We start from the raw sequence: 26,772 nt of genomic DNA, 5'->3' as shown, positions 1-26,772 counted from the left end.
ATACAACCATCTCCAAGCCGGCCTCCTGACCCGCCCTCCAACTGTCCGGAGCAGGATTTACACTCTGAACCACTAATAATTGATGACTCCGACTCTACGCACTCAAATATGCCCCCGTTACCATCCTCAGACGACTCCCACGACCCCCAGGGTGAAGGTGAGGAGTCTTCACTAAGTATTTCTGAAAGTGATCATGAGCAGCAATACGAGAGTGCGAGTGAGAGCCCGAGTTCTGAGATCAGCTCCGCCTCAGAGGCCACATGGAACCTGAGAGGGATCCAGTCGACCAAATACAGACAACCTAAAATAGACTTCCTGTTAAAAACAAACTATGATGTATTGTGTTTACAAGAGTTGCGCCTAAAAACTCCAAATGACGTGGAAGATGTCAATAATCTTTGGAAAAAAGGGAAATCTGTTGTGTCCATTGGGGAGGAAAGTGCTGATGGTGTTGGGATATTTTTTAAAAATGATGATGTTGAAATGATAAAACAAAGGGTCCTAATGCCTGGAAGGCTCCTGTTGGTAGACTGTTTTTATAGAAATAACAAATATAGAATTATCAATGTTTACACTGCACAGGCAAGAAATAGCAAATGTACATTATTCCGGAAGTTAAAAGAATGTTTACTTGTTAGTTATAATATCATTTTATGTGGTGATTTTAATACTGTGACAGACTTGAAAGACAGAATAGCAAACACTCCAACACAAATGACCAAAGAGGGAAAACTTTTAAAAGATGTCACTGAAGATTTAATTGATGTTTACAGAGCACTGTACCCCAATAATATTGATTTTACACGTTTCGACACCAAAACCAAAACTCGAATTGATCGTATTTATACTTCTTCAAATATTAAAGCCTTTAACTACAAAACAATATTAACTGAATTCTCTGACCACTTGATCGTCCAGACGTCACTCACTCACGGCCCGTCTGAACAGAAAGGATACTGGAAAGTTAATAATCAATGTTTTCAAAATCTACATGCAATAAATGAAATAAAACTAGAAATCCATAGAATAATCTCTTTAAAATGTTTAACCAACTCTTACATCTCTCTCTGGGAAATGTTTAAATCAAGAATTAAACGTTTTCTTAAAAATCAAAGTAAAGAATTAAACAAAATAAAAAATGCATATTATGAAAATTTAATTACTGAGTACATAAATCTGAAACACAATCCTGATAATAATGATGATGATATAACTAAGATCAAAGAAATAAAATCTCAGATTAAACATATTAATTCTGAATTATTATTTAACATAACTAAAACAACAAATATTGTCAATAACGGAAATATTGATCAAGCTGTTTTAAATTACACCAAAGAATTAAAAGATAAATTTATTGCTTCTGTCCAAGCCCCAAATGGCTCCATTATTTCTGAAGAGAAAGGAAAAACGTGAAACAATAAAACTAATATGTGCAGAAAACTACAAAAGAATAAACCCAAATGATTTCGATGTTCAAACAATATTAAGAGACGTCCCCACGTACAGCCACCTGGACGTCAACCCGCTCACTCAAGAAATACAAGAGTCAGAAGTCAAACAGGCAATTTTACAACTAAATCGAGGAAAATGTCCTGGTCCAGATGGACTTTCCTCCGAATTTTATCAATTATTTGTAAATGATATAAGTGAACTTTTAACTCGTGTGTATAATGAGGGTCTGTCCCGGGGCTGTTTGGGGGACACTCTCTACGAAGGGGTCATGAATTTACTGTATAAAAAAGGAGATAAATGTGACATCAATAACTACAGGCACTTAACAATCATGAATACTGATTATAAAATACTGGCAAAAATTATTGTAAATAGAATGAACGATTTACTCGAAGAAATAATTGAAAAGGAACAAACGTGTGCGATTAAAGGGCGGGTCATGTGGGACAATCTATGCACTTTAAGAGAAGTTTTGAATTTAAATAAGGAAGACCAGAATTTTTATGTTTTAGGCCTAGACCAAAAAAAAGCCTTTGATTTTGTGTCACAGGAATATTTATGGCACGTATTGTCTAGATATGGTTTTCCTACAGAATTTATTAATATGATCAAATGTTTGTACTTTAAATCCACTGTATGTGTTAATGTAAATGGTGTTTTAACTAAATCGTTCAATGTGTGTCGTGGGGTAAAACAAGGATGTCCTCTGAGTGCAGCACTTTACGTTATAGCCATTAATCCACTAATATCCACTATCAATAAATGTACAAATATCGAAGGAATAGATCTTCATGACTCGTTTAAAGTTAAAGCCATGGCCTATGCAGATGACATCACTGTGATTATTCAAAACCAAACGGAAGTAGAAAACTTAAACTCAATTCTTAAAATCTATGAAAATGCTTCAGGCGCAAAACTAAATCTCAATAAAACTGAAGCCGTCTGGATCGGAGAGGAAAACAGAAAAGTCATTATAAACATAAACCCTCAAGAAGAAATCAGAGTATTAGGATTAATCATATGCAACAACAGCTCTGACAGAAACTGGAAACTAAAAACTGATCAAACGAAAGAAGAATTTAAAAAATGGGAAAACAAAAAGACGACTTACCAACTAAGAATAAATATAATTAAAATGTTTATTCTCTCAAAACTAATATTCCTAGCTACAATCTTTCCTCCTCCAAAACAAACTGTACAACATCTAACTAAACTGTGTGTAAACTTCATCTGGGGCACGACTCGTGAAGTGACAAAACGACATTTAATATTTAAAGATAAAAGTGTCGGCGGTTTAGGAGCAACTAATTTGGAAGTTAAATTTACAATAACCTTCATAAAAAACACTTCCCTGGCCATTGCCCGAGGTGCTCCTTGGGTGGGGGACCTCAAACTGTGGAAAAGGCGGTTTGGGAGGGCACTTAAAGGCCCCGCTTACAAACTTCTATACGGTGATTTTACTGACAAACATAAACTGGATTTTAATGGATTAACTTCTAAAATGCTGTACAATTTAATAATAGAAACACTTTATGGGGACATGCTGATTTTTAAACAATTAACAGAAAATCAATCTATAAATGTAATAAAACGATTAAATAAATGCTCTGAACAAAGCATCAGAGACAAAAGGTGGCTAATGGCAGTGAACAGACTCCCTGTGCGAGCTGTTGTGTCGTGGAGCTGTTATGTGACAACTAAAATATGTCCCATGCCCAATTGTGAAGAGGAAGAGACTCTGGAGCACCTTCTCATGGACTGTTATAGAACTAAGGAAATATGGGACCGTCTAAAAACAATAGGACTCAATTTCCACTTGAATTACTGCTCCGTGGTGTACGGTCACTTACAGGAATCCTTCACCCCAAAGCGAACAGAACTCTTTCAGCTCATCATCTCCATCTGTACAATTCAGATCTGGAAAACACGGACAAAGTGTATCTTTCAACAAACTTTTATTAACAGTTCAACTGTATTCAGACAGATAATCACTGAACTCAAGAGACGAAGGACACTCAACACGTCCTTTTCCTGGGACATCTTGAATTTATAATTGTATTTGTATATAGATATGTACTTCTGAAATTTTGTATACACTGTAAATTTATGTAAACATGTGAAACTTTAATAAAGTTGTTTAAAAACGCAAAGGAGGAAAAGGACTCGGTAAAGGAGGCGCCAAGCGCCACCGCAAAGTTCTCCGTGACAACATCCAGGGCATCACCAAGCCCGCTATCCGCCGTCTGGCTCGCCGCGGCGGCGTGAAGCGTATCTCCGGTCTGATCTACGAGGAGACCCGCGGAGTGCTCAAGGTTTTCCTGGAGAACGTGATCCGTGACGCCGTCACCTACACCGAGCACGCCAAGAGGAAGACCGTGACCGCCATGGACGTGGTGTACGCCCTGAAGAGACAGGGCCGCACTCTGTACGGCTTCGGAGGTTAAACGACACTTGACTGAACACGACAACAACAGCAACAACGGCTCTTTTAAGAGCCACACACATGTGCAGAAGAGCAACTTCTAGACTTTCGCGTTTCCACCCGCAGAATTGTCACATCAATGTAACCGAATCTCTTAAAAGCAAATCTAGAAATAATCGTGTCATTAAACCATTCTCTAAATCACGCGCGAGTCGTTTCTCACTTGACAAAAACTGAATGTTTTGTGCTTAACAAAGCTACTTTACTGAATTCACTAAAACCGTCAGCAGACGATCTGGTTGATGTCGCCATCTTGTGTATGATGAAGGTAAACTTTAAAAGTCATCTCAGTTCTCTAACATCAAATGCAATAATATTTATTTTTATCTTTATTTTTTCAGTGCTTTTCAATCTTCCTATAAGTGATCTGTTCTCTTCCTCTGTATCTTCCTGCGTTGCATCAATGAAATTTCCCCATGTGGGACAATAACGGAATATCTTATCTCATCTTAAATCTTCTGCTTATTAATGGATCTAAGAGCCACACACAGAACATGAAGAGAAACCTTCTGGTCCGAATGAGACACTAATCCTGCTTTACAGGGGAAACATAGTATATAATTCTTTATAAATTTAATGTCTTAAGTAAAATATTGCATTACCTCCAACAAGTCTATAATATGAATATTGTTGCTTATCTGCAGTTTATTTATGAAAATGCTTCAAATTCAAAACTGAAGCGTCTGGATCAGAGGAAAACAAAGACCTCAGGAACTGTAAATGACACGATACAAAATTATTTAATAAATGGGAAAACGGACAAATAACTTTGCAATTAAGAATAATTATATTTTATTTTTGTTTTCAAAACTAATTTGTTATGTTCAATCCGTCCTCTGCCAAAACAAGCAAAATGTGGCTGTACATTTCATCAAAATCAGAAACATGTGGGTGTGTCCCTCATTCGTCCAGGAGTGTTCCATTGTAGTTCTGACTCTGATACGTTTCGACTCATCCGAGTCTAGATGACTACAACTGAATATTTTTCTACATTAATTAATTTAGACATGAAACTTTAAGAGCTCCTTGGGTGGGGAACCTCAAACTCTGGAAAAAAGATGGTGGGCAGGGACAAACTTATATATGGTGATTTTACTCATTAACATAAACTGGATTTACAGAGGCTTAACTTCTGAAATGCTATACAAACTAATAATAGAGGCAATTTATGGTGCTGAAAAATTCATCTATAAACGTTGTAACTGTCAGTAAATAGTTAATGCATTTTTGTTTCATAGATGGGATTGATTATCACGCACATGCAGGAAAGGCAGAACCAGTGCCACGCTGAAGGCAGCACAAGCAATAGCCCAGCCCAATGATCAAGGAACCTTTTGTATGAAAAAATGATGTGATTGCGAATTTGTGTCATGTTAACTATATCAAGTCATAAACAGCATGAAATGCACTTATATGGTACCAGCACGTAAAAGACCTCCGCAGTGACAGGCGGCCACGAGGTAGCTGTTTGTATTATACTGTGTTTAACAATGATTATGGGGAGTGTCTAAATGTACTGTTTTTGTTCTGTCTGTAATTTTCACGGCGTTTTACTATCAAAAAGGCTAATAAATATCTCGAGATCCATGTGCAGCGTTGTTTCTGAGGAGCTACAAACGTAATCAAGCGTCTAAATACGTTTCCTGACCTTAGGCTGATGGCAGTGAACACATAAAGTTGTTGCTGCTTTTTTAATATTGAGGAACTTAGTTTTTTTAAAGTTTATATTCACTTTCAAGCGTCATCTAAGTTTTTCTTATGCCTTTGTCTTTTTGATGATAAACCAGAATTGGACAATTATAAAAGCCACGTTGGCTTCATTTGGATCATCATCAAAAACACCTTCAATCAATATTTAATACTTCTGTTTAAAAGGCCTCGATTGTTACAGCTGTCCTTAGACAATGGAGCGGTATATATTTTTAACACTTTTTGTTTTTTTTATTTTGACAATTTGACACCAGGAAATGATCATTAACATATGATCACTTATGGTCGTATCATAACTGTTTGTAAAATATATGATCCTATTATATTATAGCACAATCTCCACTTATTTGTGTTGGTTTGGGTTTTAATCCAAAACTGAACATCTCACTTTACATCTTAATACTTAATTTGTCATGCACCGTTGGTAACTCATGTATAAAATGTGCCCGGGCATGGACGAATACTTTGACTGTCATCTGTTTTTAAGGCAAACGTTCCATTACTTAATGTATAACTGAGCCATCAGTGATTTACCTACAATATTGTGCTTGTACTTACAATGCCTGTGTACATCAAATACATTATATCCTTCTAACACAAATTCAGCAATTAACCAAGTCGCCATGGTTTGAAATGTACATGTTGATTTCTGATTTTCCTTAATTTGTTCCAAAACCTTTCTCCACACAGTTTCCACACATCACACTCGTGTAAACACATATAGTTATGTACATGAACAGAATTATACCATTGCCCCAGCGCAGACTGACACAGAAAGGCTCCTCAGCTTTGTGTTTACTACCGCCACAAACTCGGTTAATTACAACTAAACACTGAAGCCACACTACAAGTTTAGTTTGTGTATTTACTCCTTGACATCTCTTTTGTTTGTCTAAATACAAATAGTTTCTTATGTATCAAAGTTTAGTCCACTTTAAAGCTAAATGTAGGAAAAAGTCGATGCCGAGTGTCTCGCTGGTGTGGACATGGCCAGGGTTTGATGGCTCGTTCTTAAAAACACAAGACTCTGTCAGTCTATGACTGCATTAGACAACTAGATGTGACTTTGTTCTAAAGATTCGTGTCAAATAGTTTGCAAAAAATTAGTCACGTTACTGTATTTTTAACTCTAAACTGCGAAGAGAAAACACAAAGCGGAGCCGGCGCCGCTCAGCAGAGAGGGTTGAGTCTCTACGGTTCTCATGTCCGTTATAAGGATCCTCCGCGCGCGCCCCGGCTCCAGACACAGATCTAACCGACACGAATCATGGCAGAGACCGCTCCCGCAGCAGCCCCGGCTCCGGCCAAAGCCAAGGCCCCCAAGAAGAAGGCCGCGGCCAAGAAGAAGGACGCGGGCCCCAGCCTCACGAAGCTGATCACCGACGCCATCGCCGAGTCCAAGGAGCGCAAGGGCACTTCCGTGGCCGCGGTGAAGAAGGCGCTGGCGGCAAAGGGCGTCGATGTGGCGAAAGCCAACAAGCGCATCAACACCACTCTGAAGAAGATGGTGGCCTCAGGCACCGTGAGCCAGACCAAGGGCACGGGGGCCTCCGGCTCCTTCAAACTGGCCACGAAGGAGGCCAAGCCCAAGACCGCAGCGAAGAAGAAGAGCCCCGTTAAAGCCAAGAAGCCCGCGGCGGCGGCGAAGAAGGCAGCTTCCCCCAAGAAGAAGGTGGTGAAGAAGGCGCCCGCCAAGAAGGCCAAGTCCCCGGCCAAGAAAGCGGCGAAGAAGCCCGCCAAGAGCCCCAAGAAAGTGGCAGCCAAGAAGCCCGCCAAGAGCCCCAAGAAAGCTGCGCCCAAGAAGGCCGCCAAGGCAGTGAAGAAGAGCCCCGCGAAGAAGGCCCCCGCAAAGAAGGCCCCGGCAAGGAAGGCCAAGAAGTAAAGTCACAGCGACCACCACGACCCTCAAAAGGCTCTTTTAAGAGCCACCACTCTCTCTAAAGAGCAGCTCTTCCCTTGAATATCAATGTTGCAGAATCACAATCACAGTAATCATGAAACACATTTTGTTTATTACTGGGAGAGTCAGTTTGGTTTCAGGAAAGAACGACCTACATCTTTAGCACTTCCACAGAAAACAGAACATATCACCACAGCAATTGAAAATAAACAGCGCTCTAGCACTTTATATCGACCTCAAAAAGAACTTCCAAACCATAGACCATATTCATTGAAGACAATTACAGGGATTGCAGGGGGCGCCACAATGACAATATCTGTGGCTCGGGTAAAACTTTGGGACTCATTGGATTGTCACTCAAAAACATCACCTAAGCTCTCTATATTTATCAGTTTAAAGCAACAACAAAATCATATTAATTTGAAAAGGGAAAAAAAATGACTGAACCATTGAAGTGTGGCATGTCGTAAATGAGAAACGTTAAACAAGTTGTCTTAAACAAAATGTGTTCAAAACCATCTTGTTTTGTTGTTGTTTTTATATATTTGTTTTCTTCTCTGCTCCTTTTTGATTGTGCTGGTCATTTCTGTGAACGTAAATAGCACAACATTGACACAAAACGGTTCTTCTGTGAGACTCACCCACAGAAGAACAGAATTATAATACAATACTATAGTACTTTACAAGGCAGTGCAATAGGCACGTTGTCTTGCTTTATTTCATCAGTTTCACGTTTTTATACATTTATAAAAATAGTATATATTTTGTATTTTTTATTATTATGTTTTCAATATTCTCTGTCCATGAAACAGCTGTAAATAAGAGTGTCACTATTGTTATTATATAGTATAAGAGCTTTTTTTATAAGAGCTTTTCGAGTTGTTTTCATCCGTTATTTTTCACTTCTGTACCTACTTTGTGTTGCAACAGTGGAATTTCCACATTGTGGGACAAATAAAGGCTTGTGATCTTATATCACTACAATATATTATTCTATGTGATCCTGAAACATGGACGCATTGTGACGTTTTTGACGAACAAAGTGTTTAATATGTTTGATGAGGACAACTCAAAATGAACTGTTACAGTTTCAAAAGCCTTGAAGAAACTCAAACTAAAATCTGATCACGTTATTTATGAAGTTATAGAATGAAAGGGACAGAACACGGGGCGCGTGGGACAGAGGCGTGGTTAATGTTTGAATTCAGAGCGCGAGCCCAGCTCAGCCAATCGGCTTCGCCCTGGTTGTATAAAGCCCGCTGCCGCTGGCTGAGAGAGCAAAGAGTTTCAGGTTTGACACTGACCCAAGAGCAGAGAAAATGGCCAGAACGAAGCAGACAGCGCGTAAATCCACCGGAGGAAAGGCTCCCAGGAAGCAGCTCGCCACCAAGGCGGCCCGCAAGAGCGCCCCGGCCACCGGCGGCGTCAAGAAGCCTCACCGTTACAGGCCCGGCACCGTGGCCCTGAGGGAGATCCGCCGCTACCAGAAGTCCACCGAGCTGCTCATCCGCAAGCTGCCCTTCCAGCGCCTCGTCAGGGAGATCGCCCAGGACTTCAAGACCGACCTGCGCTTCCAGAGCTCTGCCGTCATGGCTCTGCAGGAGGCCAGCGAGGCCTACCTGGTGGGTCTGTTCGAGGACACCAACCTGTGCGCCATCCACGCCAAGAGAGTGACCATCATGCCCAAGGACATCCAGCTGGCCCGACGCATCCGCGGAGAGAGGGCTTAAACTGACCCCGAGTGAACCCAAAGCAACGGCTCTTTTAAGAGCCACCAACACATTCTAAGAGCCACACTTGACCAGAACATTGCTTGGAATCCTAAATAGGGCCACCTTTAAAAAACATATTAAATACCAACTCAATTATGTGAAACTGTCATGTTCATGTGCAATTATACTCTCAAGCAATTAAGGCCAAGTTCATGTGCCTATAACTGATGTAAATAAGAGTGTACGTAACTGTATTAGTATTTAGTCTTATTCTAGCTAGTTTTACTTTACTTTTATTTATGGTTTTCCTCCATTCCCTATTAAGATATGAGAGGAGTTTTGTTCTATAAGAAGTTTTTTTTCTCATACTTCCTAAAGTTAATTCAGCCTAACACGTATGTTATATCATATATTTATAAGACATGTCACTTGCTGTAGAACCGGAGTCAAAAGTGTTTTTTTTTTTTGCCATTGCCAATGAACTGAATTCACGAACATAAGATTAAGATAAACCTTTAATAATCCACACAGTGGGGAAATGTCAGTGTTACAACATAGGTACAGAAGTGAGACATCAGATAACTTACACTTTTAATAGTTAAGATATTCCTTTATTGTCCCACATGGGGAAATTTCATTGGTGCAACGTTGGTAGATACAGATCACTTATAGGAAGTCTGAAAAACACTTTCAGTAGAAGATCTCCTATAAATAAATAAAAACTCCCATAGACAAATAAATAAATACATAAATACCATTGCATGTGATCACGACAGTAATTGCACATGCATATGTGTCACGACAGCACATAGACTGCACATGCATTTCACAGTAATTGCAATTCATGTGCAAATAGAGGAGCCCTTACAAAAGGAAAAAAAGAAAAACCTTATATTCTTAACAAAAGTAAAAAAATAAATGAAACAAAAATGTACAATGATAAAACAACTTTTATAAACTCAAAACGAAAAACAATTCTAATCTGCTACAGGATACAATTATCAACATTACAATTTAGTAGTAGTGTTATAGCCACAGTGTTGTTCCCCATTGTAAGTTCTCTTGTCCTAAATGTACAGTCGTGAACTTGAATGTATTGTTTCATGTATTGTTACTTTGGTAAAGCGGAGAGGATGTCCGTGCTCTGATTGGAGAATCAAACTAACGCTCAGCCGACCAATCAGAAGTCAGCACTGCTGCTATATATACCGCCTGTGAGCGGCCACAGAGAACAGTTTCTCCCTCGTGTGAAATCATCTGATACTACAAACATGTCTGGAAGAGGAAAGGGCGCCGGTAAAGCCAGAGCAAAGGCAAAGAGCCGCTCCTCCAGAGCCGGGCTGCAGTTCCCCGTGGGCCGTGTGCACAGGCTGCTGAGGAAGGGTAACTACGCCCAGCGCGTCGGAGCCGGAGCTCCCGTCTACCTGGCCGCGGTGCTCGAGTACCTGACCGCTGAGATCCTGGAGTTGGCCGGTAACGCCGCCAGAGACAACAAGAAGACCAGGATCATCCCCCGCCACCTGCAGCTGGCCGTCCGCAACGACGAGGAGCTGAACAAGCTGCTGGGAGGAGTGACCATCGCCCAGGGAGGCGTGCTGCCCAACATCCAGGCCGTGCTCCTGCCCAAGAAGACCGAGAAGGCCAAGTAAAGCCAGACCCGGATAACAACACAACGGCTCTTTTAAGAGCCACCCACTCCAGAGAAGGAAACAAAACTGTTGCCTGATTTCTAACTGAAACTTGTTTGCAGGTCAACTTGTCCACATTTTAGTGACTTACAAATGGGTGAGAATATGTCAAACATGGCAAAGAAAATAATTGTCAAACGTCTCACTGGTCAAAACTAACAGTGATGAATTGGTCAAATCCCAAAACTAAAAGCCTGTTAAATATTCCAACAACCGAATTGAATTAAACCATATAAATTATAAAGTGCTGTGATTTCAGGTACTCTTGAGTCTTGTTTTGCTTTGTCTATCCAAAAGTTAAAACTTGTCTAAATCCAGTTAAATGCCATATTATCTTCGCTCTCTAGTGGTGGATTTGATCACTGACGGTCATTTAACTGTGAATTCAAGTCACAGACAAAGCTCCCATTTATATATATATATATATATATTACATTTTTTTACGATTAAATAAACACAATTTTGATTGTTTTGTTTCATTTAGCAAAACCCTACACACAATTAGCACAACCACAAACCCAATTAGCAAAACACCTTAGCTCCTTTGCAAAATGAACCACTCTTGTAAAAACTCTTCACTAATTGATCAAAACCATATTTTTTTACCATATGAAACACACATGTTGCATATGACTTATCTATGTTTGCACCAGTTACACACCAGTTACACACCAGATACACACAAGTTACACACCAGATACACACAAGTTACACACCAGTTACACACCAGATACACTCCAGTTACACACCAGATACACACCAGATACACACAAGTTACACACCAGTTACACACCAGATACACTCCAGTTACACACCAGTTACACACCAGATACACACCAGTTACACACCAGATACACACAAGTTACACACCAGTTACACACCAGATACACTCCAGTTACACACCAGTTACACACCAGATACACACCAGTTACACACCAGATACACACAAGTTACACACCAGTTACACACCAGATACACTCCAGTTACACACCAGTTACACACCAGTTACACACCAGATACACACCAGTTACACACCAGTTACACACCAGATACACACCAGTTACACACCAGTTACACTCCAGATACACACCAGTTACACACCAGATACACTCCAGTTACACACCAGTTACACACCAGATACACACCAGTTACACACCAGTTACACACCAGATGGGTGTGGTCATTTGGCTCATGGGTGTGGTCATTTGGCACATGGGTGTGGTCATTTGACAGTCAGTGCTTTAGCATTGCAAAGAAGTGACATTTTGATAAACTTCTGTGTCTTAAATACATACAAGTGTGTTCAGTGTTGTAAATCACTGTGTGTGTTGTTTTGCACAAAGTGTGAACTGACTTATTGTGTTACAGTGGTGCAGATCTGAGGCCCAGTTTTGCTCCTTGACTGTAAGGTTTTGATAATTGGGCTAAACTTTAGATTTTAGTGTTTATTCAATAGTAAAAACAACTATAATATTAGTTAAAGTTTGTAGATCCCACAGGCACTTCTGTGAAAGAACTGTGTTTGTTAATTGTGTGGTTTGCAGTTATTTTTGTTGAGTTGTTTAATACACAGTAAAGTACCATCAGTGATGAGATCAACTGCTTTGAAAATACATTTACTGTATCAGAAAACAAAATAAACACGTGTTCTAACTAAGAAAGGGTTAGGGTCAATTACAGAATTCACAGACTGGGAAATGCTTTGGCATCAAAGGTGCAACATACAATGTAAAATATATGAAAAAGGGAATGCATAATATTTTGTATTTACAAACAACTGGATTGAAGCTATGAATTTACCTTGTAATTATTTCTTGTGATTTAGTAAGAATTGAGCATTATTATCAATATGTGTACTTTTGGTTTTATTAAATGATAGTTCTGAATTTAGTAGTTTCATCTGAGATTTTCTTTTCTTTTTTTTTATTTAGATATTTTAGAAATCCTTTAGTTCTTTATTTCAATATTTCCCAGAGGAATTGTAAAAGAGAAAACACCACTTCTTATAATCCACCAATCAGCTTCGAGGAACAGCACAGCTTATCTGCATGAGGCTTGCTTTAAACCGCGGGGCGGCGCGCTCTCAAGTCATTCGTCCGTCTGTCCTCAGAACAGCTCACGATGCCTGAACCCGCCAAGGCCGCGCCCAAGAAGGGCTCCAAGAAAGCCGTGACCAAGACCGCTGGGAAAGGCGGCAAGAAGAGGAGAAAGTCCAGGAAGGAGAGCTACGCCATCTACGTGTACAAGGTGCTGAAGCAGGTCCACCCCGACACCGGCATCTCCTCCAAGGCCATGGGCATCATGAACTCTTTCGTCAACGACATCTTCGAGAGGATCGGCGGAGAGGCCTCCCGCCTGGCGCACTACAACAAGCGCTCCACCATCACCTCCAGAGAGATCCAGACCGCCGTGCGCCTCCTGCTGCCCGGAGAGCTGGCCAAGCACGCCGTGTCCGAGGGCACCAAGGCCGTGACCAAGTACACCAGCTCCAAGTAAACCCCAGTGTGCTCCAACCTTTCAACAACGGCCCTTCTCAGGGCCACCCACATCTGACAAAGATGAACGTCTACCACTTGCTTTTATATATGTGTATATATATATAATTAGATAAGAGGTCTCCACCCAGAGTAAAATTAGGTTGGTTAAACCGCTCTAAATTTGCAACGTCTGGTTAAATTCAAAGATTGTTTGACGGACTTGAAATGAATCATGCTCTGAATAAAGCAGTAAACTAAATATGTAAAGTTAGTTACTGGAGTGTTATACTCTATTGTAAATGGAAATGTTAAGTATTCATTCACAAATGTTACAACCTCGTAGATGAGCATATTTAATGTAGGCCCATATTATTAATAATGTATATACTTAGATTTTTGTGAAATGTTTCAAAAGTGGAAAGATGAGCACTTACGCACTTTATTGTGGAGTTAATTGTATGCTGTGAATGAACAGTATTTTCATTTAAGTGAAAGGGCATCGTTTTTCAGTTTGTTAATATCGTGAGAAATGTGTACGTTTTTTTCTTTTAAGACTAAAAAAAGCAAAAGTATTGTTCTGCGTAAACGACCTTTGGGAGGCACGTTCCTATTGGTGGAAGAACGGCCACGCCCACAGACTGTCTTCACCTGCGTCCGCAAAAGCAGGATAAACACCATTGGAGCGGCCGTTAGAGCCACATCTGACTCTTCCACCAAGAAACAGTAAACATGAGTGGACGCGGCAAAGGAGGAAATGTTTAGTCTGAACCCTGGACAGCTCTGGGTGCGCTTAAAATTCTGCGGCGGAGGGGCTCCTCCAAGCCGCGATTATGTAGGAGAGACGCTGTTGCTCGAATCCTGCTGGATCAATGCAGCAAACGTTTATTCTTTCATTGCTCTTCCCAACAAAAAGGACTTTGAAATCTGCTTCTACGATGAGACGCCGCTCAGGCGATTCCTGGAAATATACACCGCTAAACATAAAGAACAAAAATGGAAAGACTGGACTGTGGAGTCCTCAATTCAGATTGACACAACTAACATTATAGTGAAATTCTGGACCGGCCGCATCGCGGATCAGGACATCGCGCTGTACCTGCGCAGATTCTGCAATATAATCCAAATGTCCAAACCAGTGGATAAATTTGGCATTTGGTACGGAATACGGAAATATAAAGTTAAACTGTTGAAAGACTCTAATGGACATTATGTTAATATTCCTAACTCCATCTCACTCGGTCCCTACAACGGCCGCATCATCTACCCCGGACAGATCAACTCCTGCTTCATCTGTCAGTCCCTCGACCATCAGGTGAGACAATGTCCACTGGTGAAGTGCTGGAGATGTGGGAATAATGGACACAAGGCCAAGGACTGTGAGTCTGAAGCTCTGTGCTCCCTGTGTGGGGAACATGGTCACACATATTTCACCTGCCCCAGCTCACACTACAATAAGTCCAAAGCACCTCCCACAAATACACAAGCAGACACTGATAACACCCGGATGTCTTATGCACAAGCCGCAACAGTCCAGCCATCCAATCTGACCACAGAGCAGCCTGTTACAAAGCCACTCCACAGCAAACAACCCAGACCTAGGCCCAGCTCCACATCTGAGCATCCTGACCCCCGCCCGCCTCTGCCGCCCTCTAGAGGCTCGGAGGTGCAGCGCCAGCCAGGGATCTCTCGAGGCGCCTCCACTGAGCACAGTGACCGGTCCGAACAGCCGCCGACTGCGACCAGTGGCACCGGGAATTCGCCTGAACGCAGTGCCCGGCCTAAAAAACCGCCGCCTGTGATCAGTGCGCAGCCTGGTAAAACCAAGCCGCCGGAGACCAGCTCTCGACCCGCTTCTACTAAGCTCCCTCCTGGAGCCAACGTAAATATAACCATCTCCAAGCCGACACCAGAGATCTGTGCCCGGCCTCCTGACCCGCCCTCCAACTGTCCGGAGCAGGATTTACACTCCGAACCACTAATAATTGATGAGTCCGACTCTACGCACTCAAATATGCCCCCGTTACCATCCTCAGACGACTCCCACGACCCCCAGGGTGAAGGTGAGGAGTCTTCACTAAGTATCTCTGAAAGTGATCATGAGCAGCAATACGAGAGTGCGAGTGAGAGCCCGAGCTCTGAGATTAGCTCTGCCTCAGAGATCCAGAGCAGCAGCTCTCCTCTGCCCCCTGAGAGGGTTCAATCCGACTCCTCTGTCACCCCAGAAGGTATTTATCCCCCCACTGATTTTATCCTGGTGAACGGGAAACGTAAGAAGAAAAGATCCAGAAACAGTAACAATAAGAAAGTTGATAATAAAGTCTCCCCTGACATTAAACCCCAATGACAACTCTAACTGTGGCCACATGGAACCTGAGAGGGATCCAGTCGACCAAATGTAGACAACCCAAAATAGACTTCCTGTTAAAAACAAACTATGATGTATTGTGTTTACAAGAGTTGCGCCTAAAAACTCCAAATGACGTGGAAGATGTCAATAATCTTTGGAAAAAAGGGAAATCTGTTGTGTCCATTGGGGAGGAAAGTGCTGATGGTGTTGGGATATTTTTTAAAAATGATGATGTTGAAATGATAAAACAAAGGGTCCTAATGCCTGGAAGGCTCCTGTTGGTAGACTGTTTTTATAGAAATAACAAATATAGAATTATCAATGTTTACACTGCACAGGCAAGACATAGCAAATGTACATTATTCCGGAAGTTAAAAGAATGTTTACTTGTTAGTTATAATGTAATTTTATGTGGTGATTTTAATACTGTGACAGACGTGAAAGACAGAATAGCAAACACTCCAACACAAATGACCAAAGAGGGAAAACTTTTAAAAGATGTCACTGAAGATTTAATTGATGTTTACAGAGCACTGTACCCCAATAATATTGATTTTACACGTTTCGACACCAAAACCAAAACTCGAATTGATCGTATTTATACTTCTTCAAATATTAAAGCCTTTAACTACAAAACAATATTAACTGAATTCTCTGACCACTTGATCGTCCAGACGTCACTCACTCACGGCCCGTCTGAACAGAAAGGATACTGGAAAGTTAATCAATGTTTTCAAAATCTACATGCAATAAATGAAATAAAACTAGAAATCCATAGAATAATCTCTTTAAAATGTTTAACCAACTCTTACATCTCTCTCTGGGAAATGTTTAAATCAAGAATTAAACGTTTTCTTAAAAATCAAAGTAAAGAATTAAACAAAATAAAAAATGCATATTATGAAAATTTAATTACTGAGTACATAAATCTGAAACACAATCCTGATAATAATGATGATGATATAACTAAGATCAAAGAAATAAAATCTCAGATTAAACATATTAATTCTGAATTATTATTTAACATAACTAAAACAACAAATATTGACAATAACGGAAATATTGATCAAGCTGTTTTAAATTACACCAAAGAATTAAAAGATAAATTTATTGCTTCTGTCCAAGCCCCAAATGGCTCCATTATTTCTGAAGAGAAAGAAAAACGTGAAACAATAAAACTAATATGTGCAGAAAACTACAAAAGAATAAACCCAAAATATTTCGATGTTCAAACAATATTAAGAGACGTCCCCACGTACAGCCACCTGGACTTCAACCCGCTCACTCAAGAAATACAAGAGTCAGAAGTCAAACAGGCAATTTTACAACTAAATCGAGGAAAATGTCCTGGTCCAGATGGACTTTCCTCTGAATTATATCAATTATTTGTAAATGATATAAGTGAACTTTTAACTCGTGTGTATAATGAGGGTCTGTCCCGGGACTGTTTGGGGGACACTCTCTACGAAGGGGTCATGAATTTACTGTATAAAAAAGGAGACAAATGTGACATCAATAACTACAGGCACTTAACAATCATGAATACTGATTATAAAATACTGGCAAAAATTATTGTAAATAGAATGAACGATTTACTCGAAGAAATAATTGAAAAGGAACAAACGTGTGCGATTAAAGGGCGGGTCATGTGGGACAATCTATGCACTTTAAGAGAAGTTTTGAATTTAAATAAGGAAGACCAGAATTTTTATGTTTTAGGCCTAGACCAAAAAAAAGCCTTTGATTTTGTGTCACAGGAATATTTATGGCACGTATTGTCTAGATATGGTTTTCCTACAGAATTTATTAATATGATCAAATGTTTGTACTTTAAATCCACTGTATGTGTTAATGTAAATGGTGTTTTAACTAAATCGTTCAATGTGTGTCGTGGGGTAAAACAAGGATGTCCTCTGAGTGCAGCACTTTACGTTATAGCCATTAATCCACTAATATCCACTATCAATAAATGTACAAATATCGAAGGAATAGATCTTCATGACTCGTTTAAAGTTAAAGCCATGGCCTATGCAGATGACATCACTGTGATTATTCAAAACCAAACGGAAGTAGAACACTTAAACTCAATTCTTAAAATCTATGAAAATGCTTCAGGCGCGAAACTAAATCTCAATAAAACTGAAGCCGTCTGGATCGGAGAGGAAAACAGAAAAGTCATTATAAACATAAACCCTCAAGAAGAAATCAGAGTATTAGGACTAATCATATGCAACAACAGCTCTGACAGAAACTGGAAACTAAAAACTGATCAAACGAAAGAAGAATTTAAAAAATGGGAAAACAAAAAGACGACTTACCAACTAAGAATAAATATAATTAAAATGTTTATTCTCTCAAAACTAATATTCCTAGCTACAATCTTTCCTCCTCCAAAACAAACTGTACAACATCTAACTAAACTGTGTGTAAACTTCATCTGGGGCATGACTCGTGAAGTGACAAAACGACATTTATTATTTAAAGATAAAAGTGTCGGCGGTTTAGGAGCAACTAATTTGGAAGTTAAATTTACAATAACCTTCATAAAAAACACTTCCCTGGCCATTGCCCGAGGTGCTCCTTGGGTGGGGGACCTCAAACTGTGGAAAAGGCGGTTTGGGAGGGCACGTAAAGGCCCCGCTTACAAACTTCTATACGGTGATTTTACTGACAAACATAAACTGGATTTTAATGGATTAACTTCTAAAATGCTGTACAATTTAATAATAGAAACACTTTATGGGGACATGCTGATTTTTAAACAATTAACAGAAAATCAATCTATAAATGTAATAAAACGATTAAATAAATGCTCTGAACAAAGCATCAGAGACAAAAGGTGGCTAATGGCAGTGAACAGACTCCCTGTGCGAGCTGTTGTGTCGTGGAGCTGTTATGTGACAACTAAATTATGTCCCATGCCCAATTGTGAAGAGGAAGAGACTCTGGAGCACCTTCTCATGGACTGTTATAGAACTAAGGAAATATGGGACCGTCTAAAAACAATAGGACTCAATTTCCACTTGAATTACTGCTCCGTGGTGTACGCTCACTTACAGGAATCCTTCACCCCAAAGCGAACAGAACTTTTTCAGCTCATCATCTCCATCTGTACAATTCAGATCTGGAAAACACGGACAAAGTGTATCTTTCAACAAACTTTTATTAACAGTTCAACTGTATTCAGACAGATAATCACTGAACTCAAGAGACGAAGGACACTCAACACGTCCTTTTCCTGGGACATCTTGAATTTATAATTGTATTTGTATTTGTACATAGATATGTACTTCTGAAATTTTGTATACACTGTAAATTTATGTAAACATGTGAAACTTTAATAAAGTTGTTTAAAAACGCAAAGGAGGAAAAGGACTCGGTAAAGGAGGCGCCAAGCGCCACCGCAAAGTTCTCCGTGACAACATCCAGGGCATCACCAAGCCCGCTATCCGCCGTCTGGCTCGCCGCGGCGGCGTGAAGCGTATCTCCGGTCTGATCTACGAGGAGACCCGCGGAGTGCTCAAGGTTTTCCTGGAGAACGTGATCCGTGACGCCGTCACCTACACCGAGCACGCCAAGAGGAAGACCGTGACCGCCATGGACGTGGTGTACGCCCTGAAGAGACAGGGCCGCACTCTGTACGGCTTCGGAGGTTAAACGACACTTGACTGAACACGACAACAACAACAACGGCTCTTTTAAGAGCCACACACATGTGCAGAAGAGCATTATCTTTTCTCATGGTTACACCTCGTTTGATCCTAAATTATTAAAACTGGAAAAAGTAGAATAAAACCTTAGATCTACAGCGTGGCTATGAACTGTCTCAGATATATATTGTATTTTATATATATATATATATATATATATATATAAATGGGAGCTCTATCTGTGACTTAAATTCACAGATAAATGACCAGTGATCACATCCACCACCAGAGAGTGAAGATAATATGGGATTTAACTGGATTTAGACAGTTTTAACTTCTGGATATAAAGACAAAACAAGACTCAAGAGTACCTGAAATCACAGCCCTTTATCATTTATATGGTGATTATATGGATGAAATGGACTGAACTGAAGTAACTGGACATTTACAAAATGAAAAGACCAACTTTAGCAGTGAACCTGAAAATGGGCACTTGGAGGTAATATTGAATGTACTGGTCAACTAAATGTATTAGAACAAAATCATAACTTGATTTTGGGCCCAAAATGAGTCCAAGACATTGTAACATCTTTCTGTTGTCTTTAGTCCACATCCAGAGCTGTCACAGCCCAGACAACCCCCTCTGCTCAAAACAATCTTCTGCTTCTTTATGCATTATCTCCCCCCGGGATGGTAAATAAGTTGGGAAGTATGAACCCGCCCAAACGTTATGAACCTGAGACTGGCCGTTGGATATGGGCCTGAGTCCGTCAATCGATCATGTTTATATGTTTGCAGACTGTGAGGATGCAGAGTTTACAACCGGCCACTAGAGGCCTGTATAGTCCAAGCTCAGGGAGCCGAGTAAAAGACCTGAGGACGGGCGAGCAGAGAGTGTGGAGCACGGGACGTAACATCGATTAGTTTATACCTGGCAAAACATTCCATTTCCATAGCATTTATTACACGGCCCTCAGACCCACGGCCCTCAGATCCACGGCCCTCAGACCCACGGCCCTCAGAGGCCCTCAGACCCACGGCCCTCAGATCCACGGCCCTCAGAGGCCCTCAGAGGCCCTCAGACCCACGGCCCTCAGAGGCCCTCAGACCCACGGCCCTCAGACCCACGGCCCTCAGACCCACGGCCCTCAGAGGCCCTCAGACCCACGGCCCTCAGGCCCGTGGTGGTCATCAGTTTGATGATATGTTCAGTTATTAAACTCATGGATCATAGTTTTACGCCTGTAGGTTATTCGAGGCATTTGGGCTCACCCACGGCACCTCGCCCGTTCACGTCACCTACACGCGCTCTGATTGGTCTAGACCAGGGGGGTCAAACTCAATTGGGTCGCGGGCCGAACACAACGTAAAAAATAAAACAATACAAAATATAAGAAATAAATAGCTTTATAAAGCCTACGCTGTTTTTCAAGCAATTACTGGATCAATTAAAAGAAATTACAAACACGTTTGTTCTCATAAACTGAAATGTATTTAGAAAAACAAGTGTCATTTCACCAACTCTGAGCTTCAGTTTATGAGCATCACAACTTCAGAGTTGATCTACAGAGATAAACATTTAGTCTATTGTTAAATATAGTTAAATATTGTATTTGAATTAACAAAATAAACTTCTCAAGATCTAAAAAAACCTTTTAAAAGTACTAAGTAACATTTCCACTTCTGTGTAGTTCTCTGTAGTTCTCTGTAGTTCTCTGTAGTCATCTGTAGTTCTCTGTAGTTCTCTGTAGTCCTCTGTAGTTCTCTGTAGTTCTCTGTAGTCATCTGTAGTCCTCTGTAGTCCTCTGTAGTTCTCTGTAGTTCTCTGTAGTTCTCTGTAGTCATCTGTAGTTCTCTGTAGTTCTCTGTAGTCATCTGTAGTTCTCTGTAGTCATCTGTAGTCCTCTGTAGTTCTCTGTAGTCATCTGTAGTTCTCTGTAGTTCTCTGTAGTCATCTGTAGTCCTCTCTAGTCCTCTGTAGTTCTCTGTAGTCATCTGTAGTCCTCTGTAGTTCTCTGTAGTCATCTGTAGTCCTCTGTAGTCCTCTGTAGTTCTCTGTAGTTCTCTGTAGTCATCTGTAGTTCTCTGTAGTCATCTGTAGTCCTCTGTAGTTCTCTGTAGTCATCTGTAGTTCTCTGTAGTTCTCTGTAGTCCTCTGTAGTCATCTGTAGTCCTCTGTAGTTCTCTGTAGTCCTCTGTAGTTCTCTGTAGTTCTCTGTAGTCCTCTGTAGTTCTCTGTAGTCATCTGTAGTCCTCTGTAGTTCTCTGTAGTCATATGTAGTTCTCTGTAGTTATCTGTAGTCATCTGTAGTTCTCTGTAGTTCTCTGTAGTTCTCTGTAGTCCTCTGTAGTTCTCTGTAGTCCTCTGTAGTTCGCTGTAGTCATCTGTAGTCCTATGTAGTTCTCTGTAGTCCTCTGTAGTTCTCTGTAGTCCTCTGTAGTCCTCTGTAGTTCTCTGTAGTCCTCTGTAGTTCTCTGTAGTCATATGTAGTTCTCTGTAGTTCTCTGTAGTTCTCTGTAGTCATCTGTAGTTCTCTGTAGTTCTCTGTAGTCCTCTGTAGTTCTCTGTAGTTCTCTGTAGTTCTCTGTAGTCCTCTGTAGTTCTCTGTAGTTCTCTGTAGTTCTCTGTAGTCCTCTGTAGTTCTCTGTAGTCCTCTGTAGTTCTCTGTAGTTCTCTGTAGTCATCTGTAGTCCTCTGTAGTTCTCTGTAGTTATCTGTATCATCTGTAGTCCTTTGTAGTTCTCTGTAGTCCTCTGTAGTTCTCTGTAGTTCTCTGTAGTCCTCTGTAGTTCTCTGTAGTCATCTGTAGTCCTCTGTAGTTCTCTGTAGTTCTCTGTAGTTCTCTGTAGTTCTCTGTAGTCATCTGTAGTCCTCTGTAGTCCTCTGTAGTTCTCTGTAGTTCTCCGTAGTTCTCTGTAGTTCTCTGTAGTTCTCTGTAGGTCTCTGTAGTTCTCTGTAGTTCTCTGTAGTTCTCTGTAGTTTTCTGTAGTTCTCTGTAGTCATCTGTAGTCCTCTGTAGTTCTCTGTAGTCATCTGTAGTTCTCTGTAGTTCTCTGTAGTCATCTGTAGTTCTCTGTAGTTCTCTGTAGTTCTCTGTAGTCATCTGTAGTCCTCTGTAGTTCTCTGTAGTCATCTGTAGTTCTCTGTAGTTCTCTGTAGTCATCTGTAGTTCTCTGTAGTCATCTGTAGTCCTCTGTAGTTCTCTGTAGTCATCTGTAGTTCTCTGTAGTTCTCTGTAGTCCTCTGTAGTCCTCTGTAGTCCTCTGTAGTCCTCTGTAGTCCTCTGTAGTTCTCTGTAGTCATCTGTAGTCCTCTGTAGTTCTCTGTAGTCATCTGTAGTCCTCTGTAGTCCTCTGTAGTTCTCTGTAGTTCTCTGTAGTCATCTGTAGTTCTCTGTAGTCATCTGTAGTCCTCTGTAGTTCTCTGTAGTCATCTGTAGTTCTCTGTAGTTCTCTGTAGTTCTCTGTAGTCCTCTGTAGTCATCTGTAGTCCTCTGTAGTTCTCTGTAGTCCTCTGTAGTTCTCTGTAGTTCTCTCTAGTCCTCTGTAGTTCTCTGTAGTCATCTGTAGTCCTCTGTAGTTCTCTGTAGTCATATGTAGTTCTCTGTAGTTCTCTGTAGTCATCTGTAGTTCTCTGTAGTTCTCTGTAGTTCTCTGTAGTCCTCTGTAGTTCTCTGTAGTCCTCTGTAGTTCTCTGTAGTCATCTGTAGTCCTATGTAGTTCTCTGTAGTTCTCTGTAGTCCTCTGTAGTTCTCTGTAGTCCTCTGTAGTCCTCTGTAGTTCTCTGTAGTCCTCTGTAGTTCTCTGTAGTCATATGTAGTTCTCTGTAGTTCTCTGTAGTTCTCTGTAGTCATCTGTAGTTCTCTGTAGTTCTCTGTAGTTCTCTGTAGTCCTCTGTAGTTCTCTGTAGTTCTCTGTAGTTCTCTGTAGTCCTCTGTAGTTATCTGTAGTTCTCTGTAGTTCTCTGTAGTCCTCTGTAGTTCTCTGTAGTCCTCTGTAGTTCTCTGTAGTTCTCTGTAGTCATCTGTAGTCCTCTGTAGTTCTCTGTAGTTCTCTGTATCATCTATAGTTCTCTGTAGTCATCTGTAGTCCTCTGTAGTTCTCTGTAGTTCTCTGTAGTTCTCTGTAGTCCTCTGTAGTCCTCTGTAGTTCTCTGTAGTTCTCTGTAGTTCTCTGTAGTTCTCTGTAGTTCTCTGTAGGTCTCAGTAGTTCTCTGTAGTTCTCTGTAGTTCTCTGTAGTTCTCTGTAGTTTTCTGTAGTTCTCTGTAGTCATCTGTAGTCCTCTGTAGTTCTCTGTAGTTCTCTGTAGGTCTCTGTAGTTCTCTGTAGTCCTCTGTAGTTCTCTGTAGTTCTCTGTAGTTATCTGTAGGTCTCTGTAGTCCTCTGTAGTTCTCTGTAGTTCTCTGTAGTCCTCTGTAGTTCTCTGTAGTCCTCTGTAGTTCTCTGTAGTTCTCTGTATTCCTCTGTAGTTCTCTGTAGTTCTCTGTAGTTCTCTGTAGTTCTCTGTAGTCATCTGTAGTCCTCTGTAGTCCTCTGTAGTTCTCTGTAGTCATCTGTAGTTCTCTGTAGTTCTCTGTAGTCCTCTGTAGTTCTCTGTAGTCCTCTGTAGTTCTCTGTAGTTATCTGTAGTTCTCTGTAGTCCTCTGTAGTTCTCTGTAGTCATCTGTAGTCCTCTGTAGTTCTCTGTAGTCATCTGTAGTTCTCTGTAGTTCTCTGTAGTTCTCTGTAGTTCTCTGTAGTCATCTGTAGTTCTCTGTAGTTCTCTGTAGTCCTCTGTAGTTCTCTGTAGTTCTCTGTAGTTCTCTGTAGTTCTCTGTAGTTCTCTGTAGTCATCTGTAGTCCTCTGTAGTCCTCTGTAGTTCTCTGTAGTTCTCTGTAGTTCTCTGTAGTCATCTGTAGTCCTCTGTAGTTCTCTGTAGTCATCTGTAGTTCTCTGTAGTTCTCTGTAGTCATCTGTAGTTCTCTGTAGTCATCTGTAGTCCTCTGTAGTTCTCTGTAGTCATCTGTAGTTCTCTGTAGTTCTCTGTAGTCATCTGTAGTCCTCTGTAGTCCTCTGTAGTTCTCTGTAGTCATCTGTAGTCCTCTGTAGTTCTCTGTAGTCATCTGTAGTCCTCTGTAGTCCTCTGTAGTTCTCTGTAGTTCTCTGTAGTCATCTGTAGTTCTCTGTAGTCATCTGTAGTCCTCTGTAGTTCTCTGTAGTCATCTGTAGTTCTCTGTAGTTCTCTGTAGTCCTCTGTAGTCATCTGTAGTCCTCTGTAGTTCTCTGTAGTCCTCTGTAGTTCACTGTAGTTCTCTGTAGTCCTCTGTAGTTCTCTGTAGTCATCTGTAGTCCTCTGTAGTTCTCTGTAGTCATATGTAGTTCTCTGTAGTTATCTGTAGTCATCTGTAGTTCTCTGTAGTTCTCTGTAGTTCTCTGTAGTCCTCTGTAGTTCTCTGTAGTTCTCTGTAGTTCTCTGTAGTTCTCTCTAGTCCTCTGTAGTTCTCTGTAGTCATCTGTAGTCCTCTGTAGTTCTCTGTAGTCATATGTAGTTCTCTGTAGTTCTCTGTAGTCATCTGTAGTTCTCTGTAGTTCTCTGTAGTTCTCTGTAGTCCTCTGTAGTTCTCTGTAGTCATCTGTAGTTCTCTGTAGTCATCTGTAGTCCTATGTAGTTCTCTGTAGTTCTCTGTAGTCCTCTGTAGTTCTCTGTAGTCCTCTGTAGTCCTCTGTAGTTCTCTGTAGTCCTCTGTAGTTCTCTGTAGTCATATTTAGTTCTCTGTAGTTCTCTGTAGTCCTCTGTAGTTCTCTGTAGTTCTCTGTAGTTCTCTGTAGTTCTCTGTAGTTCTCTGTAGTTCTCTGTAGTCCTCTGTAGTTCTCTGTAGTCCTCTGTAGTTCTCTGTAGTTCTCTGTAGTCATCTGTAGTCCTCTGTAGTTCTCTGTAGTTCTCTGTATCATCTGTAGTCCTTTGTAGTTCTCTGTAGTCCTCTGTAGTTCTCTGTAGTTCTCTGTAGTCCTCTGTAGTTCTCTGTAGTCATCTGTAGTCCTCTGTAGTTCTCTGTAGTTCTCTGTAGTTCTCTCTAGTTCTCTGTAGTCATCTGTAGTCCTCTGTAGTCCTCTGTAGTTCTCTGTAGTTCTCTGTAGGTCTCTGTAGTTCTCTGTAGTTCTCTGTAGGTCTCTGTAGTTCTCTGTAGTTCTCTGTAGTTTTCTGTAGTCATCTGTAGTCCTCTGTAGTTCTCTGTAGTTCTCTGTAGGTCTCTGTAGTTCTCTGTAGTCCTCTGTAGTTCTCTGTAGTTATCTGTAGGTCTCTGTAGTCCTCTGTTGTTCTCTGTAGTTCTCTGTAGTCCTCTGTAGTTCTCTGTAGTTCTCTGTATTCCTCTGTAGTTCTCTGTAGTTCTCTGTAGTTCTCTGTAGTTCTCTGTAGTCATCTGTAGTCCTCTGTAGTCCTCTGTAGTTCTCTGTAGTCATCTGTAGTTCTCTGTAGTTCTCTGTAGTCCTCTGTAGTCCTCTGTAGTTCTCTGTAGTCCTCTGTAGTTCTCTGTAGTTATCTGTAGTTCTCTGTAGTCCTCTGTAGTTCTCTGTAGTCCTCTGTAGTCCTCTGTAGTTCTCTGTAGTCATCTGTAGTTCTCTGTAGTTCTCTGTAGTTCTCTGTAGTCATCTGTAGTTCTCTGTAGTTCTCTGTAGTCCTCTGTAGTCATCTGTAGTCCTCTGTAGTTCTCTGTAGTCCTCTGTAGTTCTCTGTAGTTCTCTGTAGTCCTCTGTAGTTCTCTGTAGTCATCTGTAGTCCTCTGTAGTTCTCTGTAGTCATATGTAGTTCTCTGTAGTTATCTGTAGTCATCTGTAGTTCTCTGTAGTCATCTGTAGTTCTCTGTAGTCATCTGTAGTCCTCTGTAGTTCTCTGTAGTCATCTGTAGTTCTCTGTAGTTCTCTGTAGTCCTCTGTAGTCATCTGTAGTCCTCTGTAGTTCTCTGTAGTCCTCTGTAGTTCACTGTAGTTCTCTGTAGTCCTCTGTAGTTCTCTGTAGTCATCTGTAGTCCTCTGTAGTTCTCTGTAGTCATATGTAGTTCTCTGTAGTTATCTGTAGTCATCTGTAGTTCTCTGTAGTTCTCTGTAGTTCTCTGTAGTCCTCTGTAGTTCTCTGTAGTTCTCTGTAGTTCTCTGTAGTTCTCTCTAGTCCTCTGTAGTTCTCTGTAGTCATCTGTAGTCCTCTGTAGTTCTCTGTAGTCATATGTAGTTCTCTGTAGTTCTCTGTAGTCATCTGTAGTTCTCTGTAGTTCTCTGTAGTTCTCTGTAGTCCTCTGTAGTTCTCTGTAGTCATCTGTAGTTCTCTGTAGTCATCTGTAGTCCTATGTAGTTCTCTGTAGTTCTCTGTAGTCC

The 26,772-nt window shown here is 40.9% G+C and overlaps 4 protein-coding genes across 4 annotated transcripts; all 4 read left to right on the top strand.

Moving 5' to 3' along the window:
• The first annotated feature begins 6,855 nt into the window (after positions 1 to 6,855).
• LOC140376554 (histone H1-like) lies at positions 6,856 to 7,551 on the top strand. Its single transcript, XM_072462031.1, has one exon. It carries the CDS (start codon positions 6,915 to 6,917, stop codon positions 7,527 to 7,529), a length of 615 nt encoding a protein of 204 aa, XP_072318132.1. The 5' UTR covers positions 6,856 to 6,914; the 3' UTR covers positions 7,530 to 7,551.
• A 1,294-nt stretch (positions 7,552 to 8,845) lies between these two features.
• On the top strand, positions 8,846 to 9,293 carry LOC140376556 (histone H3). Its single transcript, XM_072462034.1, has one exon. It carries the CDS (start codon positions 8,867 to 8,869, stop codon positions 9,275 to 9,277), a length of 411 nt encoding a protein of 136 aa, XP_072318135.1. The 5' UTR covers positions 8,846 to 8,866; the 3' UTR covers positions 9,278 to 9,293.
• Positions 9,294 to 10,499: 1,206 nt separating this feature from the next.
• On the top strand, positions 10,500 to 10,967 carry LOC140376558 (histone H2A-like). Its single transcript, XM_072462036.1, has one exon. The coding sequence runs from the start codon at positions 10,531 to 10,533 to the stop codon at positions 10,906 to 10,908; it is 378 nt and encodes a 125-aa protein (XP_072318137.1). The 5' UTR covers positions 10,500 to 10,530; the 3' UTR covers positions 10,909 to 10,967.
• Positions 10,968 to 13,051: 2,084 nt separating this feature from the next.
• On the top strand, positions 13,052 to 13,620 carry LOC140376561 (histone H2B 1/2). Its single transcript, XM_072462039.1, has one exon. The coding sequence runs from the start codon at positions 13,069 to 13,071 to the stop codon at positions 13,441 to 13,443; it is 375 nt and encodes a 124-aa protein (XP_072318140.1). The 5' UTR covers positions 13,052 to 13,068; the 3' UTR covers positions 13,444 to 13,620.
• The last annotated feature ends 13,152 nt before the right edge of the window (positions 13,621 to 26,772 follow it).

The sequence above is a fragment of the Eucyclogobius newberryi genome, unplaced genomic scaffold, assembly GCF_026437365.1.
Source record: "Eucyclogobius newberryi isolate DKJ021-1_F unplaced genomic scaffold, fEucNew1.0.hap1 SCAF_37, whole genome shotgun sequence".
In the NCBI taxonomy this organism is placed as follows: Eukaryota; Metazoa; Chordata; class Actinopteri; order Gobiiformes; family Gobiidae; genus Eucyclogobius; species Eucyclogobius newberryi.
The sequence above is the reverse complement of the archived record's forward strand: the minus strand, read 5'-3'. Positions and strand labels throughout refer to the sequence as shown.

Bases quoted from the DNA above. Each gene is read 5' to 3' on its own strand.
- LOC140376554 (XM_072462031.1), top strand. From the start codon at position 6,915: ATGGCAGAGACCGCTCCCGCAGCAGCCCCGGCTCCGGCCAAAGCCAAG.
- LOC140376556 (XM_072462034.1), top strand. From the start codon at position 8,867: ATGGCCAGAACGAAGCAGACAGCGCGTAAATCCACCGGAGGAAAGGCT.
- LOC140376558 (XM_072462036.1), top strand. From the start codon at position 10,531: ATGTCTGGAAGAGGAAAGGGCGCCGGTAAAGCCAGAGCAAAGGCAAAG.
- LOC140376561 (XM_072462039.1), top strand. From the start codon at position 13,069: ATGCCTGAACCCGCCAAGGCCGCGCCCAAGAAGGGCTCCAAGAAAGCC.